This window comes from Cydia amplana, chromosome 25 (assembly GCF_948474715.1).
Source record: "Cydia amplana chromosome 25, ilCydAmpl1.1, whole genome shotgun sequence".
NCBI classification, from domain to species: Eukaryota; Metazoa; Arthropoda; class Insecta; order Lepidoptera; family Tortricidae; genus Cydia; species Cydia amplana.
In genome coordinates, this window is record NC_086093.1 from 5,716,324 (window position 1) to 5,736,899 (window position 20,576).

General features: G+C 45.0%; 8 protein-coding genes across 8 annotated transcripts; all 8 read right to left on the reverse strand.

Annotated features, from left to right (window-relative positions):
• Positions 1-1,220: 1,220 nt before the first annotated feature.
• LOC134659729 (histone H2B) lies at positions 1,221-1,598 on the reverse strand. The gene has a single exon (XM_063515421.1). It carries the CDS (start codon positions 1,596-1,598, stop codon positions 1,221-1,223), a length of 378 nt encoding a protein of 125 aa, XP_063371491.1.
• Positions 1,599-2,347: 749 nt separating this feature from the next.
• On the reverse strand, positions 2,348-2,722 carry LOC134659740 (histone H2A). The gene has a single exon (XM_063515432.1). The coding sequence runs from the start codon at positions 2,720-2,722 to the stop codon at positions 2,348-2,350; it is 375 nt and encodes a 124-aa protein (XP_063371502.1).
• A 696-nt stretch (positions 2,723-3,418) lies between these two features.
• On the reverse strand, positions 3,419-4,096 carry LOC134659718 (histone H1C-like). The gene has a single exon (XM_063515409.1). It carries the CDS (start codon positions 4,094-4,096, stop codon positions 3,419-3,421), a length of 678 nt encoding a protein of 225 aa, XP_063371479.1.
• A 2,835-nt stretch (positions 4,097-6,931) lies between these two features.
• On the reverse strand, positions 6,932-7,945 carry LOC134659726 (histone H3-like; the record flags this gene model as incomplete). Its single annotated transcript, XM_063515418.1, has 2 exons — positions 7,536-7,945; positions 6,932-6,947 (listed from the first exon to the last, which is right to left on the reverse strand). Coding segments are annotated over exons 1-2 (426 nt in total), but the record flags the coding sequence as incomplete, so codon positions are not given.
• A 741-nt stretch (positions 7,946-8,686) lies between these two features.
• Positions 8,687-9,064, reverse strand: LOC134659730 (histone H2B). The gene has a single exon (XM_063515422.1). The coding sequence runs from the start codon at positions 9,062-9,064 to the stop codon at positions 8,687-8,689; it is 378 nt and encodes a 125-aa protein (XP_063371492.1).
• Positions 9,065-9,813: 749 nt separating this feature from the next.
• LOC134659741 (histone H2A) lies at positions 9,814-10,188 on the reverse strand. The gene has a single exon (XM_063515433.1). The coding sequence runs from the start codon at positions 10,186-10,188 to the stop codon at positions 9,814-9,816; it is 375 nt and encodes a 124-aa protein (XP_063371503.1).
• A 696-nt stretch (positions 10,189-10,884) lies between these two features.
• Positions 10,885-11,562, reverse strand: LOC134659720 (histone H1C-like). Its single transcript, XM_063515410.1, has one exon. It carries the CDS (start codon positions 11,560-11,562, stop codon positions 10,885-10,887), a length of 678 nt encoding a protein of 225 aa, XP_063371480.1.
• A 4,590-nt stretch (positions 11,563-16,152) lies between these two features.
• On the reverse strand, positions 16,153-16,530 carry LOC134659732 (histone H2B). Its single transcript, XM_063515423.1, has one exon. The coding sequence runs from the start codon at positions 16,528-16,530 to the stop codon at positions 16,153-16,155; it is 378 nt and encodes a 125-aa protein (XP_063371493.1).
• Positions 16,531-20,576: the final 4,046 nt, after the last annotated feature.

Consider the following 20,576-nt stretch of genomic DNA (forward strand, 5'->3'; position numbering starts at 1 on the left):
CATGCGTTCGCGCAGACTGCGTTCGGTGATGTAGCTCCGTGTCAGTGTTAGTGCAGCATTGTGGTGGTTTAGGCACGTTCACCGCGGATCCTGCGAGCCAGCTGGATGTCCTTGGGCATGATGGTCACACGCTTGGCGTGGATGGCGCAAAGGTTGGTGTCCTCGAAGAGGCCGACGAGGTAAGCCTCGCTGGCCTCCTGGAGAGCCATGACGGCGGAGCTCTGGAACCGCAGGTCGGTCTTGAAGTCCTGAGCGATCTCACGCACCAGACGCTGGAAGGGCAGCTTGCGGATCAGAAGCTCAGTGCTCTTCTGGTAGCGACGGATCTCACGGAGGGCGACGGTGCCGGGCCTGTAACGATGGGGCTTCTTGACGCCCCCGGTGGCTGGCGCGCTCTTGCGGGCCGCCTTGGTGGCGAGCTGTTTACGGGGCGCTTTACCACCGGTGGATTTACGAGCGGTCTGCTTGGTACGGGCCATTGCGAAAAATTTACTACGACACGCGTGTACGTTACGTTAACGAGTCACGAGAGGGAATAAACAAAATTTTAGGCGCGAGGCGCTTTTATATATACGCTCGTCGGAAAGGGACGGAGATAGTGTCCGTGTGAGCGAGAGGGCACGTCCCCCTCGCCCCTCTTCCTTTCTCACAGACACGATTTCTGATTAGAGTAAAACTAATAATATGTAATATTATTGAAATATAATACAATACATTTAAATAAATTAACAAATTTGAACCTAAACTCTTACTCTCATATATATATATTATAGCGTTTTTGATTATGATTTAGGACAGCTAGTTAGGTTAGGCTAGATAACATTATTTCACATAGTAAAGTTTAGCTTAAATAATAATTCCTAACTTATTTTATTATTATTGTATAATTTAAACCCAACTGTTGCCTCACGTTGCGCATGTCTGTCTATCTATAGTTTAGTTTTTCATATTTAAGCGCCCGTCGATTACATACAAAAGCTTTTACTTGCGTGTTGATTGATATAGTGATGTTTAATCGACCGATTGACACCGTATGCACGGTTAGAAACTTGCTATATTATATTCAGAACTTATTTGTGGCCCTGAAAAGGGCCTTTTTGGTTGTTGCACAAACCACACTCTCTCAAAGCGTGTCGTCGTGTCGCAATACGAACTATCTAAACCCATCACACTAAAATGTGCATTGAGAAGACGGACCGCATACGAGGAACGACGGACGCTTACTTGGAGCTGGTGTACTTGGTGACGGCCTTTGTGCCTTCACTGACGGCGTGCTTGGCGAGCTCACCGGGCAGCAAGAGCCTCACGGAGGTCTGCACCTCCCTGCTGGTGATGGTGGACCTCTTGTTGTAGTGAGCGAGACGGGAGGCCTCGGCGGCGATGCGCTCGAAGATGTCGTTCACGAACGAGTTCATGATCGACATGGCCTTGCTGGAGATACCGGTGTCGGGGTGGACCTGCTTGAGCACCTTGTAGATGTAGATGGCGTAGCTCTCCTTGCGCTTATGCTTCTTCTTTTTCTTCGAGTCAGACTTGGAGATGTTCTTCTGGGCCTTGCCGGATTTCTTGGCGGCCTTACCGCTAGTCTTGGGTGGCATTGTGATATAGTTAGATGCTTACAGTACGAGAGTTGAACTGGTAATGTGAACAAAAATTTTTGATATTTTGTTTATATTAGGCGCGGCGAACGGGAAATAGGGGACTAAAGATCGAGCGTTACGCCGGCGTTATCTCGACCAATAGCGTTCGTGCATCATTAGCATCGTCGGTTGGCAAGGTGGGGAGTGAGAGCGCGTGTTGATATTATAATAATACTGACGAATTTACTATTAATGTAATGAAAAGAATATTAATGATTTAGTTAACAGATCTCATTTAAATATATATTATATATAATTAGATCTGTTATTGTCCATTTTAAAACTGTGTGTAGGCGGATTAGCTCATTTGTTTATAACTGCCGTTTTGCTGCTGTAGATGAGCAAGTAATAGCTCTGAGCCATATATATGTACACACATTGTTGTATGTTTAATATCCCATATTTGTAGTTTGTAATATTCTTTAATACTTCTCGAAATCATTAGAATTTAGTATCAGTACATAATAAATAAATAAATAATTGATCTATCGAATGACATCATATACGTACGAGTTATGCCATGAAACTTATATAACGTTATCACAGAATCATATTGTGGCCCTGAAAAGGGCCTTTTGTAACGGTCACTCGGGAGGGAATGTAACATAGGCCCCGTGCGATAAAATATACGCAAGAGACGAATGCAAACATTCACCAATCGCCGGGTGATACCGCTAGAGACGTACACGGATGAGAAGTGTGGACACTTAAGCCTTCTTCTCGGTCTTCTTGGGCAGGAGCACGGCCTGAATGTTAGGCAGCACACCACCCTGGGCGATGGTCACGCCGGAGAGGAGCTTGTTCAACTCCTCGTCGTTACGGATCGCCAGCTGGAGATGTCTAGGGATGATCCTGGTCTTCTTGTTGTCGCGAGCGGCGTTGCCCGCCAACTCGAGAACCTCAGCGGCCAGGTACTCCATGACGGCGGCTAGGTACACCGGGGCACCGGCACCGACGCGCTCGGCGTAGTTGCCCTTGCGTAGAAGCCTGTGGATACGGCCGACGGGAAACTGGAGTCCGGCACGGTTAGAACGGGACTTTGCCTTTCCCTTAACCTTGCCACCTTTACCGCGTCCAGACATGTTTAAAGGGATTAAAGTTTAGTTTATCAACACACACACAAAACGTGAGCACACGAACGTACGCTGCTCAGCCTTTAATAAAAATATCATAGCGCTACGTATATCCTTTTATACGTTCACGGAGTACGCTGATAGTGGGGATACAACGAGCCGACATAACACGAGCCCGATCGACCAATCAACGCCCCGCCCCGCTTGCAAGAGCGCGAATTAGAGAGAATAGAAAATTCAATTTACAAACAACTAAGTATAAATATATTATAATTTTTAATACGTATGTAGATAGATGACTATTGTTTGAAGTCTTGAGACTTTTAAATAATGTTTATTCACGTTCTAATAACCGTGTAAATTCATATATAAAATCTAATTTAATTTAACGTAACGTGACCCATCCGTCTATCTATCGGTATCTAAAAATATATTCGTAAAATATTTGGTCCGTTTATTTTTATATCTTATTTTGATTGATTGTTTGATCGATCGACTCGTGTATTGTGCTTATATTGCAATGAAACAGAGGCGATATGAACCTTTGAATACATTTGTTAGCCCTGAAAAGGGCTTTTTGATGTGCGTTTAACGCGCACAGGCGTATCACGTGAGTCGAGAAGAGGCGACGCGTCGTCGTATAAGAATATTATAGCGACGACAATCGACATCTCCTCTACGACGACAACAATAACTGTCGCAGTCTTACTTCTTCGAGGCAGCCTTCTTGGCGGCGGGCTTCGCTTTGGGTGCGGCCGCTGCCTTCTTGGGCTTCGGAGCTTTAGGCTTCTTGGTCGGCGGCTTCGCGGTCTTCTTGGCCTTAGGCGCGGCGGCGCTCTTGCCCTTGGCGGGGGTGGAGGGTTTCTTAGCGGCGGGCTTCTTCTTGGCGGCGGCTGCCTTCTTGTCCTTCGTGGCGGCCTTAGGCTTGGCCGGGGAAGCGGCGGCCTTCTTCGCCTTAGCGGGCTTAGCTGCGGCGGGCTTCTTGGCGGCTGCTGAAGATTTAGCGCTAGATTTCTTGGCCGCGGCGGGCTTCTTGCCGGCCGATGATGACTTCGACTCCAGTTTGAACGAGCCGGACGCGCCCTTGCCTTTGGTCTGAATGAGTGCGCCGGATTCGACTGCGCTCTTCAGATATTTTCTGATGAAAGGGGCCAGTTTCTCGGCGTCGACCTTGTACTGGGCGGCGATGTACTTCTTGATAGCCTGCAGGGACGAACCGCTCCTCTCCTTCAACTCCTTGATGGCGCTGTTAACCATCTCGGACGTCTTAGGGTGGGTGGGCTTCGCCTTAGGCTTCTTAGCGCCTGCGGATGCGGACGCCTTGGGCTTCTTCGCGGGCGTCGCCGGGGCGGGAGCGTCGGCAGCAACTGCGGTATCGGCCATAATTATTTATTATTATTTAATAACGAAATGAGCAAGTAAATTTAGTAAATCGCACGAACTGCGCAAAGATAGAATACAGGCGGACGCGTGTAAGCGGAGCGCTGCGCTGGCGAGTACTAAACACGTCAAATTGGGGGCGCCACTTTTTATATATACTCCGGCTTAACCGTAACGCAGACCCTTGTGTCGCGGGACGTTTTCTCGTAATAACAGTTCCAACTTTTCACTTACTCGTTTATGATTAAACTAAATTTATAGCGAATTATATTATAATGATTATAATAAAATTACACATATATATTCTTTATGAATTGATATATGTATTTTAATGGATGTTTAAAGTTTTGGAACGGCGATAAACGAATGAGAGAACTTTACTTTTGGTATTATAGGTTGCGGACACCTCGGGTCAGTTTAAAAAGTGATTTTTCTTAATTAAAATCACATTTAACACTATTATGTGTCTTCCATTTAAAAGTGAAGATACCATAGATAGATGTGACACAATAACAACAGTTGAAAATTATCGTTATAATGTTATTTTGACTTGTTGTCTTCACTGTCGTAAAACAGCCGTACCGCGACTTGGATTGCCTACGTTCAGTTCAGTTTGCTCTCTGCTGGTACCGATGTAAAACGGGATAGGTACTTTATATTAAGTTTAATAAATTATGTACTATTATACATTACTATATCGTATTAATGAATATTATTATAATTCGTATTATAGTTTAAATAAACGAGCGATCTTCTACGGGGATCATACAGGTAGAGCGCGAAACTCGCGGAGCGTGCGGTGCGGGCAGGGCATGGTGGTTATTTAGTGTATCGTGTATATCGTATTTATTTATAATAATTTAACGTATTATATTATCGTAAGTGAGGTGAGAGTGGGTGCGGTGATGGTGGGTGTCCCTGTCTGTCTGTTTGTTTTGCGCACTATATGCGAATCATTTACCTGATTGGGCAGTTCATCCCAATCTTAAGTAGGTGGCAGGTCGGATCGGTACACCTAGTTACAGGTCACATCACATCACATCACAGTGCATGTGATTGTTGTTGTTTATTTATACATATTATGGTGTTATTACCTATTGGTGAAAGTAATAATAAGTGAGTGCGTGTGTGAGAAAAATATGTAAATGGATGCAGTGCAAGACATGATTTTCGATTTGGAAAACGTGAGTAGGTAAATACCTAACCTAATGATAAATAAATAAGATAATAGTGCAATGTATGTATGTCGGGAAGTCGGGAAAAATAAGAAGATGAAGATACTGTATGATACGGGAGAGATATATGTATACATATATGTATATGTATCTGAATGTATGAAATGAAATGAAATTGATGCTCCACTTACTACCTGAATAAATTACCCCAACATACATTACATTATTATAGAGAAGTTTCGAACGAAAAGTGTAGTGTAGTGTAGGTAGGTACTACGTTCAATCGATCGAATCTATATCTATGCCTATTTTTATTTTATTTTTATTTTATTTTATTTTATTTTATTTTAAGGTTCACCAACAGTTATTACATTGAGGCTTAAGTACATCAATACAAACTTAAATAACATGCTGAATGTATAACTAATTACTGGTAAACACCACATGCAAAAATTAAAAAAGCAAATTCAACAACAAAGCCACATTTGAACACCTTATTACTATAGAATAAGGAGCAAAGCGCAACCACGATGTAGACTGGTTAAGTTATTTTATACGAGTAAGTAGGTACATGAGGTGTACCAAAATATTTATGTATGTAATAAGTAGGTATACTTAGTACCGTGGTTTGAAACCAAACTCGCAACGAGCAAATTTTGAAGCCCCATTTTGTAATATTATTTATCTATCTTTGTACTTATGTAAAACAATTATTGTAATTGTTTCAGAGAGCTGACTTCATACACCTACCAGTACCACCGAAGCGGCGCGGCGAGCGAACGAACGAGCGAGCTGGCTACACATGCAAGTTAGAAAATTGGACTTGCGGTGCGGGGTGAGTCATTATTTTTAATATACGTAGGTACATATAAATAAATAAATATAATATAATATATAATGACTTAGGTAGGTAGGTAGGTAGGTAGGTACAGTATAGGTACCTACTTAGATAGATCGATTGTTTATACGTCTGTGTTGTGTCGCCACTGAAACTTTGTTTGTATTGTAATCGTATCATAGAATTATTTGCGGCCCTGAAAAGGGCCTTTTTGTATTTGCGTCCGAGGACGCGGGGTGCGGGGTGCGGGGACCGACGACACTGTCTCGGCGGGCGGACAGTGCAGCGGCCGGCCGGCCGGCCGGCGCGCTTAACCTCCGAAACCGTAGAGGGTGCGGCCCTGACGCTTCAGAGCGTAGACGACGTCCATGGCGGTGACGGTCTTCCTCTTGGCGTGCTCGGTGTAGGTGACCGCGTCACGGATCACGTTCTCGAGGAACACCTTGAGAACACCGCGGGTCTCCTCGTAGATCAGACCGGAGATACGCTTGACGCCACCTCTGCGGGCGAGACGACGGATGGCGGGCTTGGTGATACCCTGGATGTTATCGCGGAGCACCTTCCTGTGGCGCTTGGCTCCTCCTTTCCCCAGACCTTTACCTCCCTTACCGCGACCGGTCATTGCGACTTGTGGTAGAGAGAGATTAGACTTCTCGAACGGAATTCAACACACGACACACGACTTGCGGCGCGCGTCGACACGAGTGGAATAACTGGCGTTTGGCTCAGGCCCGCGCTATATTTATACGCTTTACCCCATTGCGGGGCGACGGGGGACGGGGTTAGAGATATCGGAGCATTATTATTTGATTTACTTTTCATATAAATACCTACATGTAAAGTAAAATAAGTTCATACCTATGATACTTTATTTAAAATCATACATATATATATACTATTACTTACTTCATATTACTATAACAACGGCGACCGGATCGTGGAAGAGTGCCCCGTAGCGCTATCTCTCTCTCGTATTTCTCCTCTAATATATATATATATATATATATATATATATTTGTAAGTATTTGAATTTATCGCGACCGAGTAAGCAAATCATTAATAATGAATCATTATGTATATTAACATTAATTCAATTTCCCGTCTAGTAATATATAGGGGTAATAAGTTCATAAGTAAATAATCTTACTTACTTGCGTGTATTTCGTGGTTATATAATTTATTTATTGTAACTACGTGCGAATTAAATATATTTGACTAATGATGATGATCGATTGAATAATCTAAGCAGGCGTTTGTTCAAAGAAACAATTGTGAACTTTTCGAATCATGTGTGGCCCTGAAAAGGGCCTTTTGATATATGACAGAAGCGTCACGTTCGCATGTCCGGGACACAAAATGGCATGCGTTCGCGCAGACTGCGTTCGGTGATGTAGCTCCGTGTCAGTGTTAGTGCAGCATTGTGGTGGTTTAGGCACGTTCACCGCGGATCCTGCGAGCCAGCTGGATGTCCTTGGGCATGATGGTCACACGCTTGGCGTGGATGGCGCAAAGGTTGGTGTCCTCGAAGAGGCCGACGAGGTAAGCCTCGCTGGCCTCCTGGAGAGCCATGACGGCGGAGCTCTGGAACCGCAGGTCGGTCTTGAAGTCCTGAGCGATCTCACGCACCAGACGCTGGAAGGGCAGCTTGCGGATCAGAAGCTCAGTGCTCTTCTGGTAGCGACGGATCTCACGGAGGGCGACGGTGCCGGGCCTGTAACGATGGGGCTTCTTGACGCCCCCGGTGGCTGGCGCGCTCTTGCGGGCCGCCTTGGTGGCGAGCTGTTTACGGGGCGCTTTACCACCGGTGGATTTACGAGCGGTCTGCTTGGTACGGGCCATTGCGAAAAATTTACTACGACACGCGTGTACGTTACGTTAACGAGTCACGAGAGGGAATAAACAAAATTTTAGGCGCGAGGCGCTTTTATATATACGCTCGTCGGAAAGGGACGGAGATAGTGTCCGTGTGAGCGAGAGGGCACGTCCCCCTCGCCCCTCTTCCTTTCTCACAGACACGATTTCTGATTAGAGTAAAACTAATAATATGTAATATTATTGAAATATAATACAATACATTTAAATAAATTAACAAATTTGAACCTAAACTCTTACTCTCATATATATATATTATAGCGTTTTTGATTATGATTTAGGACAGCTAGTTAGGTTAGGCTAGATAACATTATTTCACATAGTAAAGTTTAGCTTAAATAATAATTCCTAACTTATTTTATTATTATTGTATAATTTAAACCCAACTGTTGCCTCACGTTGCGCATGTCTGTCTATCTATAGTTTAGTTTTTCATATTTAAGCGCCCGTCGATTACATACAAAAGCTTTTACTTGCGTGTTGATTGATATAGTGATGTTTAATCGACCGATTGACACCGTATGCACGGTTAGAAACTTGCTATATTATATTCAGAACTTATTTGTGGCCCTGAAAAGGGCCTTTTTGGTTGTTGCACAAACCACACTCTCTCAAAGCGTGTCGTCGTGTCGCAATACGAACTATCTAAACCCATCACACTAAAATGTGCATTGAGAAGACGGACCGCATACGAGGAACGACGGACGCTTACTTGGAGCTGGTGTACTTGGTGACGGCCTTTGTGCCTTCACTGACGGCGTGCTTGGCGAGCTCACCGGGCAGCAAGAGCCTCACGGAGGTCTGCACCTCCCTGCTGGTGATGGTGGACCTCTTGTTGTAGTGAGCGAGACGGGAGGCCTCGGCGGCGATGCGCTCGAAGATGTCGTTCACGAACGAGTTCATGATCGACATGGCCTTGCTGGAGATACCGGTGTCGGGGTGGACCTGCTTGAGCACCTTGTAGATGTAGATGGCGTAGCTCTCCTTGCGCTTATGCTTCTTCTTTTTCTTCGAGTCAGACTTGGAGATGTTCTTCTGGGCCTTGCCGGATTTCTTGGCGGCCTTACCGCTAGTCTTGGGTGGCATTGTGATATAGTTAGATGCTTACAGTACGAGAGTTGAACTGGTAATGTGAACAAAAATTTTTGATATTTTGTTTATATTAGGCGCGGCGAACGGGAAATAGGGGACTAAAGATCGAGCGTTACGCCGGCGTTATCTCGACCAATAGCGTTCGTGCATCATTAGCATCGTCGGTTGGCAAGGTGGGGAGTGAGAGCGCGTGTTGATATTATAATAATACTGACGAATTTACTATTAATGTAATGAAAAGAATATTAATGATTTAGTTAACAGATCTCATTTAAATATATATTATATATAATTAGATCTGTTATTGTCCATTTTAAAACTGTGTGTAGGCGGATTAGCTCATTTGTTTATAACTGCCGTTTTGCTGCTGTAGATGAGCAAGTAATAGCTCTGAGCCATATATATGTACACACATTGTTGTATGTTTAATATCCCATATTTGTAGTTTGTAATATTCTTTAATACTTCTCGAAATCATTAGAATTTAGTATCAGTACATAATAAATAAATAAATAATTGATCTATCGAATGACATCATATACGTACGAGTTATGCCATGAAACTTATATAACGTTATCACAGAATCATATTGTGGCCCTGAAAAGGGCCTTTTGTAACGGTCACTCGGGAGGGAATGTAACATAGGCCCCGTGCGATAAAATATACGCAAGAGACGAATGCAAACATTCACCAATCGCCGGGTGATACCGCTAGAGACGTACACGGATGAGAAGTGTGGACACTTAAGCCTTCTTCTCGGTCTTCTTGGGCAGGAGCACGGCCTGAATGTTAGGCAGCACACCACCCTGGGCGATGGTCACGCCGGAGAGGAGCTTGTTCAACTCCTCGTCGTTACGGATCGCCAGCTGGAGATGTCTAGGGATGATCCTGGTCTTCTTGTTGTCGCGAGCGGCGTTGCCCGCCAACTCGAGAACCTCAGCGGCCAGGTACTCCATGACGGCGGCTAGGTACACCGGGGCACCGGCACCGACGCGCTCGGCGTAGTTGCCCTTGCGTAGAAGCCTGTGGATACGGCCGACGGGAAACTGGAGTCCGGCACGGTTAGAACGGGACTTTGCCTTTCCCTTAACCTTGCCACCTTTACCGCGTCCAGACATGTTTAAAGGGATTAAAGTTTAGTTTATCAACACACACACAAAACGTGAGCACACGAACGTACGCTGCTCAGCCTTTAATAAAAATATCATAGCGCTACGTATATCCTTTTATACGTTCACGGAGTACGCTGATAGTGGGGATACAACGAGCCGACATAACACGAGCCCGATCGACCAATCAACGCCCCGCCCCGCTTGCAAGAGCGCGAATTAGAGAGAATAGAAAATTCAATTTACAAACAACTAAGTATAAATATATTATAATTTTTAATACGTATGTAGATAGATGACTATTGTTTGAAGTCTTGAGACTTTTAAATAATGTTTATTCACGTTCTAATAACCGTGTAAATTCATATATAAAATCTAATTTAATTTAACGTAACGTGACCCATCCGTCTATCTATCGGTATCTAAAAATATATTCGTAAAATATTTGGTCCGTTTATTTTTATATCTTATTTTGATTGATTGTTTGATCGATCGACTCGTGTATTGTGCTTATATTGCAATGAAACAGAGGCGATATGAACCTTTGAATACATTTGTTAGCCCTGAAAAGGGCTTTTTGATGTGCGTTTAACGCGCACAGGCGTATCACGTGAGTCGAGAAGAGGCGACGCGTCGTCGTATAAGAATATTATAGCGACGACAATCGACATCTCCTCTACGACGACAACAATAACTGTCGCAGTCTTACTTCTTCGAGGCAGCCTTCTTGGCGGCGGGCTTCGCTTTGGGTGCGGCCGCTGCCTTCTTGGGCTTCGGAGCTTTAGGCTTCTTGGTCGGCGGCTTCGCGGTCTTCTTGGCCTTAGGCGCGGCGGCGCTCTTGCCCTTGGCGGGGGTGGAGGGTTTCTTAGCGGCGGGCTTCTTCTTGGCGGCGGCTGCCTTCTTGTCCTTCGTGGCGGCCTTAGGCTTGGCCGGGGAAGCGGCGGCCTTCTTCGCCTTAGCGGGCTTAGCTGCGGCGGGCTTCTTGGCGGCTGCTGAAGATTTAGCGCTAGATTTCTTGGCCGCGGCGGGCTTCTTGCCGGCCGATGATGACTTCGACTCCAGTTTGAACGAGCCGGACGCGCCCTTGCCTTTGGTCTGAATGAGTGCGCCGGATTCGACTGCGCTCTTCAGATATTTTCTGATGAAAGGGGCCAGTTTCTCGGCGTCGACCTTGTACTGGGCGGCGATGTACTTCTTGATAGCCTGCAGGGACGAACCGCTCCTCTCCTTCAACTCCTTGATGGCGCTGTTAACCATCTCGGACGTCTTAGGGTGGGTGGGCTTCGCCTTAGGCTTCTTAGCGCCTGCGGATGCGGACGCCTTGGGCTTCTTCGCGGGCGTCGCCGGGGCGGGAGCGTCGGCAGCAACTGCGGTATCGGCCATAATTATTTATTATTATTTAATAACGAAATGAGCAAGTAAATTTAGTAAATCGCACGAACTGCGCAAAGATAGAATACAGGCGGACGCGTGTAAGCGGAGCGCTGCGCTGGCGAGTACTAAACACGTCAAATTGGGGGCGCCACTTTTTATATATACTCCGGCTTAACCGTAACGCAGACCCTTGTGTCGCGGGACGTTTTCTCGTAATAACAGTTCCAACTTTTCACTTACTCGTTTATGATTAAACTAAATTTATAGCGAATTATATTATAATGATTATAATAAAATTACACATATATATTCTTTATGAATTGATATATGTATTTTAATGGATGTTTAAAGTTTTGGAACGGCGATAAACGAATGAGAGAACTTTACTTTTGGTATTATAGGTTGCGGACACCTCGGGTCAGTTTAAAAAGTGATTTTTCTTAATTAAAATCACATTTAACACTATTATGTGTCTTCCATTTAAAAGTGAAGATACCATAGATAGATGTGACACAATAACAACAGTTGAAAATTATCGTTATAATGTTATTTTGACTTGTTGTCTTCACTGTCGTAAAACAGCCGTACCGCGACTTGGATTGCCTACGTTCAGTTCAGTTTGCTCTCTGCTGGTACCGATGTAAAACGGGATAGGTACTTTATATTAAGTTTAATAAATTATGTACTATTATACATTACTATATCGTATTAATGAATATTATTATAATTCGTATTATAGTTTAAATAAACGAGCGATCTTCTACGGGGATCATACAGGTAGAGCGCGAAACTCGCGGAGCGTGCGGTGCGGGCAGGGCATGGTGGTTATTTAGTGTATCGTGTATATCGTATTTATTTATAATAATTTAACGTATTATATTATCGTAAGTGAGGTGAGAGTGGGTGCGGTGATGGTGGGTGTCCCTGTCTGTCTGTTTGTTTTGCGCACTATATGCGAATCATTTACCTGATTGGGCAGTTCATCCCAATCTTAAGTAGGTGGCAGGTCGGATCGGTACACCTAGTTACAGGTCACATCACATCACATCACAGTGCATGTGATTGTTGTTGTTTATTTATACATATTATGGTGTTATTACCTATTGGTGAAAGTAATAATAAGTGAGTGCGTGTGTGAGAAAAATATGTAAATGGATGCAGTGCAAGACATGATTTTCGATTTGGAAAACGTGAGTAGGTAAATACCTAACCTAATGATAAATAAATAAGATAATAGTGCAATGTATGTATGTCGGGAAGTCGGGAAAAATAAGAAGATGAAGATACTGTATGATACGGGAGAGATATATGTATACATATATGTATATGTATCTGAATGTATGAAATGAAATGAAATTGATGCTCCACTTACTACCTGAATAAATTACCCCAACATACATTACATTATTATAGAGAAGTTTCGAACGAAAAGTGTAGTGTAGTGTAGGTAGGTACTACGTTCAATCGATCGAATCTATATCTATGCCTATTTTTATTTTATTTTTATTTTATTTTATTTTATTTTATTTTAAGGTTCACCAACAGTTATTACATTGAGGCTTAAGTACATCAATACAAACTTAAATAACATGCTGAATGTATAACTAATTACTGGTAAACACCACATGCAAAAATTAAAAAAGCAAATTCAACAACAAAGCCACATTTGAACACCTTATTACTATAGAATAAGGAGCAAAGCGCAACCACGATGTAGACTGGTTAAGTTATTTTATACGAGTAAGTAGGTACATGAGGTGTACCAAAATATTTATGTATGTAATAAGTAGGTATACTTAGTACCGTGGTTTGAAACCAAACTCGCAACGAGCAAATTTTGAAGCCCCATTTTGTAATATTATTTATCTATCTTTGTACTTATGTAAAACAATTATTGTAATTGTTTCAGAGAGCTGACTTCATACACCTACCAGTACCACCGAAGCGGCGCGGCGAGCGAACGAACGAGCGAGCTGGCTACACATGCAAGTTAGAAAATTGGACTTGCGGTGCGGGGTGAGTCATTATTTTTAATATACGTAGGTACATATAAATAAATAAATATAATATAATATATAATGACTTAGGTAGGTAGGTAGGTAGGTAGGTACAGTATAGGTACCTACTTAGATAGATCGATTGTTTATACGTCTGTGTTGTGTCGCCACTGAAACTTTGTTTGTATTGTAATCGTATCATAGAATTATTTGCGGCCCTGAAAAGGGCCTTTTTGTATTTGCGTCCGAGGACGCGGGGTGCGGGGTGCGGGGACCGACGACACTGTCTCGGCGGGCGGACAGTGCAGCGGCCGGCCGGCCGGCCGGCGCGCTTAACCTCCGAAACCGTAGAGGGTGCGGCCCTGACGCTTCAGAGCGTAGACGACGTCCATGGCGGTGACGGTCTTCCTCTTGGCGTGCTCGGTGTAGGTGACCGCGTCACGGATCACGTTCTCGAGGAACACCTTGAGAACACCGCGGGTCTCCTCGTAGATCAGACCGGAGATACGCTTGACGCCACCTCTGCGGGCGAGACGACGGATGGCGGGCTTGGTGATACCCTGGATGTTATCGCGGAGCACCTTCCTGTGGCGCTTGGCTCCTCCTTTCCCCAGACCTTTACCTCCCTTACCGCGACCGGTCATTGCGACTTGTGGTAGAGAGAGATTAGACTTCTCGAACGGAATTCAACACACGACACACGACTTGCGGCGCGCGTCGACACGAGTGGAATAACTGGCGTTTGGCTCAGGCCCGCGCTATATTTATACGCTTTACCCCATTGCGGGGCGACGGGGGACGGGGTTAGAGATATCGGAGCATTATTATTTGATTTACTTTTCATATAAATACCTACATGTAAAGTAAAATAAGTTCATACCTATGATACTTTATTTAAAATCATACATATATATATACTATTACTTACTTCATATTACTATAACAACGGCGACCGGATCGTGGAAGAGTGCCCCGTAGCGCTATCTCTCTCTCGTATTTCTCCTCTAATATATATATATATATATATATATATATATTTGTAAGTATTTGAATTTATCGCGACCGAGTAAGCAAATCATTAATAATGAATCATTATGTATATTAACATTAATTCAATTTCCCGTCTAGTAATATATAGGGGTAATAAGTTCATAAGTAAATAATCTTACTTACTTGCGTGTATTTCGTGGTTATATAATTTATTTATTGTAACTACGTGCGAATTAAATATATTTGACTAATGATGATGATCGATTGAATAATCTAAGCAGGCGTTTGTTCAAAGAAACAATTGTGAACTTTTCGAATCATGTGTGGCCCTGAAAAGGGCCTTTTGATATATGACAGAAGCGTCACGTTCGCATGTCCGGGACACAAAATGGCATGCGTTCGCGCAGACTGCGTTCGGTGATGTAGCTCCGTGTCAGTGTTAGTGCAGCATTGTGGTGGTTTAGGCACGTTCACCGCGGATCCTGCGAGCCAGCTGGATGTCCTTGGGCATGATGGTCACACGCTTGGCGTGGATGGCGCAAAGGTTGGTGTCCTCGAAGAGGCCGACGAGGTAAGCCTCGCTGGCCTCCTGGAGAGCCATGACGGCGGAGCTCTGGAACCGCAGGTCGGTCTTGAAGTCCTGAGCGATCTCACGCACCAGACGCTGGAAGGGCAGCTTGCGGATCAGAAGCTCAGTGCTCTTCTGGTAGCGACGGATCTCACGGAGGGCGACGGTGCCGGGCCTGTAACGATGGGGCTTCTTGACGCCCCCGGTGGCTGGCGCGCTCTTGCGGGCCGCCTTGGTGGCGAGCTGTTTACGGGGCGCTTTACCACCGGTGGATTTACGAGCGGTCTGCTTGGTACGGGCCATTGCGAAAAATTTACTACGACACGCGTGTACGTTACGTTAACGAGTCACGAGAGGGAATAAACAAAATTTTAGGCGCGAGGCGCTTTTATATATACGCTCGTCGGAAAGGGACGGAGATAGTGTCCGTGTGAGCGAGAGGGCACGTCCCCCTCGCCCCTCTTCCTTTCTCACAGACACGATTTCTGATTAGAGTAAAACTAATAATATGTAATATTATTGAAATATAATACAATACATTTAAATAAATTAACAAATTTGAACCTAAACTCTTACTCTCATATATATATATTATAGCGTTTTTGATTATGATTTAGGACAGCTAGTTAGGTTAGGCTAGATAACATTATTTCACATAGTAAAGTTTAGCTTAAATAATAATTCCTAACTTATTTTATTATTATTGTATAATTTAAACCCAACTGTTGCCTCACGTTGCGCATGTCTGTCTATCTATAGTTTAGTTTTTCATATTTAAGCGCCCGTCGATTACATACAAAAGCTTTTACTTGCGTGTTGATTGATATAGTGATGTTTAATCGACCGATTGACACCGTATGCACGGTTAGAAACTTGCTATATTATATTCAGAACTTATTTGTGGCCCTGAAAAGGGCCTTTTTGGTTGTTGCACAAACCACACTCTCTCAAAGCGTGTCGTCGTGTCGCAATACGAACTATCTAAACCCATCACACTAAAATGTGCATTGAGAAGACGGACCGCATACGAGGAACGACGGACGCTTACTTGGAGCTGGTGTACTTGGTGACGGCCTTTGTGCCTTCACTGACGGCGTGCTTGGCGAGCTCACCGGGCAGCAAGAGCCTCACGGAGGTCTGCACCTCCCTGCTGGTGATGGTGGACCTCTTGTTGTAGTGAGCGAGACGGGAGGCCTCGGCGGCGATGCGCTCGAAGATGTCGTTCACGAACGAGTTCATGATCGACATGGCCTTGCTGGAGATACCGGTGTCGGGGTGGACCTGCTTGAGCACCTTGTAGATGTAGATGGCGTAGCTCTCCTTGCGCTTATGCTTCTTCTTTTTCTTCGAGTCAGACTTGGAGATGTTCTTCTGGGCCTTGCCGGATTTCTTGGCGGCCTTACCGCTAGTCTTGGGTGGCATTGTGATATAGTTAGATGCTTACAGTACGAGAGTTGAACTGGTAATGTGAACAAAAATTTTTTTTTTTTTTTTTTTTGAGGATTTTGATGGAATTTAGAGAAATTGGGCCTCTATCATATCCATAAATTTGACGCCGGGGTGTTCCGAAGGGACATCCCGGGGGAATAGAAAAGTTGCCTGCGTCCTGAAGGGACTCAGGTCTTAGCCTCCTGTGAGGGTATTAGTAAGTTACTGGTCAGTGATGTTAGGTTAGTCATGTTTATTGTAAGTAGGTTGTCGGTTTGTCTGTAGACAGCGGGGGAGAGCGAAATGATAACACATTAGGATCGGAAGCAGTAGATATGGACATCATTAAGTGTTAGCCTGAGCTACCGCCCCTGCAGCCATTCGTTGAGACGTGGTGACCTGCGGAACAAAAGTTAGGGGTACACCCACTCGCGGGTTTGATTTGAGTCGTTTCTGTATATTTAAGATATGTGCTATTGCGGATATGGCGTCATTGTCTGTCAGGTTTGTCAGTTCTATTTTGTGTGTGCAGTCAGGTGGGAAAGTTTCTTTGCGGGGGGGGTCTTCGTTGAGTCTGATCGTTATATCGTCGTCAGGGTCTGAGAGAACGTGTTTTGGTCTACGTCTACCTCTTTTAGTGTTTTGTCGAGGGGTGTAGGAAACTGTGGAAACAATTAGTGGATTAGAGTGATGGGGGGCTTTGTCGAAGTACCTCCTTGAGGCATATTGGAGAAAATTTTGTACTGATTGGAGGTTCAAGTCATGATGGAGGTCTTCGTTCCTAATATACCAGGCCGCGCCAGTTGCCCTTCTGAGGAAACGGTTCTGGAGTACTTGAAATGATTTTAGTTTGTGCTTGGATGATTGGGCGAAGACCACGCTGGCGTAGGATAGGATGGGTCTAATACAGGTTTTGTACAGCGTGATCTTCGCCCTGATGCTCATGTTACCTTTAATGAGAGGATTCAAACGGCCCATGATATATGCTGCCCTGTCCCTTACTATTTTTATATGCTTATGGAAGTTTAGGCGCGTATCCAGGGTTACCCCCAAATATTTGGCATGATCACTCCACGTTATATATTTATTAAAAAGTTTAATCTTATCATAGTTTTGTTGGGTATGTTGAAGACCACCCCCCTTTTTGGTAAAGAGGATGGCGACACTTTTTTCAGGATTCACCTCAATTCTCCAGCGGTCGAACCAGTCCTCTAGGGAGTCCGCCGCTCGCTGGAGGAGAGAGGTGAGTATGGTTGGAGAGCGGGATGAGGCATAAAACGCTGTGTCATCAGCAAATAATGCGTACTGGACATCTTGTACTTTGGGTATGTCGTTGACGTACAGGGAGAACAGTGTTGGCGACAGAACCGAACCCTGTGGCACACCTGCCTTCACGGGGTGATAGGTAGAGAGGGACCCCTCCACTCTGTAACCAAAGCTTCGACCGGTTAAGAAGTCTCTGATGATATGGATGAGACGTGTTGGCACACCTAGTTTATTCAACTTGTAAATCAAGCCGGTGTGCCATACCTTGTCGAAGGCCTTGGCCACATCGAGGAAGACTGCTCCCGTTGGGATGGGTCTCCTCCTCTCCGTCAGCCGTTGAAGGATGTGCTCTGTGATTCTATGGACTTGATGAACACAAGAGTGGTTTGCCCTGAACCCAAACTGCTCCCCCTGTAAAATGTCATTTCCGTCTGTATATTGGTGAATCCTATTGAGGACACAGCGTTCGTAAATTTTGCCCATTATGTTGAGGAGGCTGATGGGTCTATAACTGGTGGGAATATTACTAGGTTTCCCCGGCTTTGGGATGCCGATGACGACTGCCACCTTCCACGCTGTCGGAAAGTGGCAGCCGCCAAGAGCTGCATTATAGATTTTTAATAGGATATGGATTAGTGGGTCTGGGAGAAGTTTATAAAATCTGTTGGGTATTCCGTCAATTCCAGGTGCTTTTAATGGTTTTAGCTTATTTATTATTCGTTTGAGTTCTGCAAAAGTGATCTGCTGGAGTGGGGGATCTGCTGGTGGATCTATTAAGAGCTCCTCCACCTCCTCCTCTATTATGGGAATGTGGTCTGGATCGTTGGGTTCCTTGCCGGGAGAGCATTGATCCTCCAGGCTATGGGCTAGGCATTCGGCCTTTTCAGTGTCGGTAAAAGCCGGTAGGTGGGAGTCAGGGCGAACAAGCGGGGGCATTAACACTACCGTGTCAGCCTTGAGAGACCTGGCCAGTTGCCAATAGGCTTTGTGACCTGGCCTGATCTCTTCGAGCATGTCGTTCCACTTGTCCTCCCTGTGCACCTTTAACTTTTCCTTTATTTGCCTTTGGAGCCGGTTAATTTCATTTTTGCTCTCACGGGAGGGAAAGTGATCGTAGTTTTTTAGAACAAAGTTTTTTCTGTTAATTAAGTCATTTATCTCTGGGGGGAGCTGCCATCGTCTATCATCATCAGCCGGGACTGTCCTGGTACAGCTATTTATAACATCTTGAAAGCCCTTGGTTAAGTCCTCGACTGCTTTCTCCAGTGAGGCCTTTGATGATAGGTCAGGATTTAATAAATTTAAAAGTGGACTGTCCTCCTTGGCCAGTTCCACCCCCACGTTTGCCCAGTTCACCACCTTCTTTGTGGCGTCTGGATCCGTTGGGGGAGGGCCCAGCCTGAGGATGACAGGTCTGTGGTCGGAGTTAAGGATGTGAGCCACCTCTATTGATCGCATTCTGAGTGACACGTTTTTCATAAGTGCGACGTCCAAGATATCTGGCAGGAAATCGTCCTGTGCTGGATAGTGAGTAGGCTCGAGGGGAGATAATATGTCAATCGGGGGGTCGGATTTTAGGAGCAGCTGACATAACAGCCTGCCATTCCCGTTGCTCACCCTGCAGTTCCATTGAACGTGCTTGGCATTGAAGTCGCCGGCCACTATGACCGACTCGTCCATGCCAAACACGGTCTCCAGGTCCTGCAGGATGATACTCTTGGATGCAGGCTGGTATGCAGAGACTATTGTGATGGGCATATGGCCTGTGAGTGCTAATCTACATGCAGAAATTTCTAAGTTGGTTAGGGTTGGAGGGGGGATGACCGAGCAGTGTAGCTCCTTTTTATAATATATTAGGGTACCGCCTTTAACAATTCCCAGCCTGTCATTTCTAATTATCTTGTAATTGGCTATCTTGGGGCTTCTGTGGGTTGGTTTTAGGAATGTTTCCTGTACCAGGAGGATATCCAGTTGGAGTGATTTCATAGCCCCTGCTAGCTCTTCTTTTTTCCCATGAATTCCGTTTACGTTAAAAAAGCCTACGTTTAATGATTTTGGTTTATTTCTACTAATGGGCGTGCAATCCATTAACGCTGTTTTTACATAGGTTTTTAATATTTGATAGTAGTTTCGCATGCTGGGCCATGGCTAATAATTGCTGAGCTGTGGAGTTAGCGTTCCTGATCTTCGAAGCCAGTAAACAGACCTCATCTATGTCTAATGCGTTCGCCATATCCATCACCAACTGTAGGTCCGCTTCGGGGTTGCCATATGGGTGTGGGATGTGGGAAAGGTGAGACTGCTGCGGAGGAGCGACTGCTGTTCGTCTTTGATTGGTTGAGGGCATTTGCGACTTCCGATGATGCGGCACTGTAGGTGGTGGCGGGGAAGTTTTGAGGTGTGAGGAGGAGGGGGGGGAGGAGTTTGTTTGGTAGGGGTAGGGGTGAGGGTTTGATGCTTGGCGTTGATTGGCAGTAGAGGTATTTGATTGCCAGGTTTGGGTTAGGGAGTGGGGAGGATTTCTGCTCCATGCGTTGCTTGCATTGTATTTCTCTGAAATTTTTCGTTGAGGTGGTTGAAGTTGGGGCTGGGTTTGAGTTTGAGAGGGCATATTACGTGGTGTGGGTAAGATTGGAAAGATGTCCCTGGTAACTCCTGACTCTTCCTGAGAGAGATTGAAGTTAGGCTGGTTTGACAGGGGTATCGGTTGGGTGCGGGGATTGTTGTTATTACCCCTCCTGCGACGGGGTCTGACATTTTTTAGAGGGGGGGCT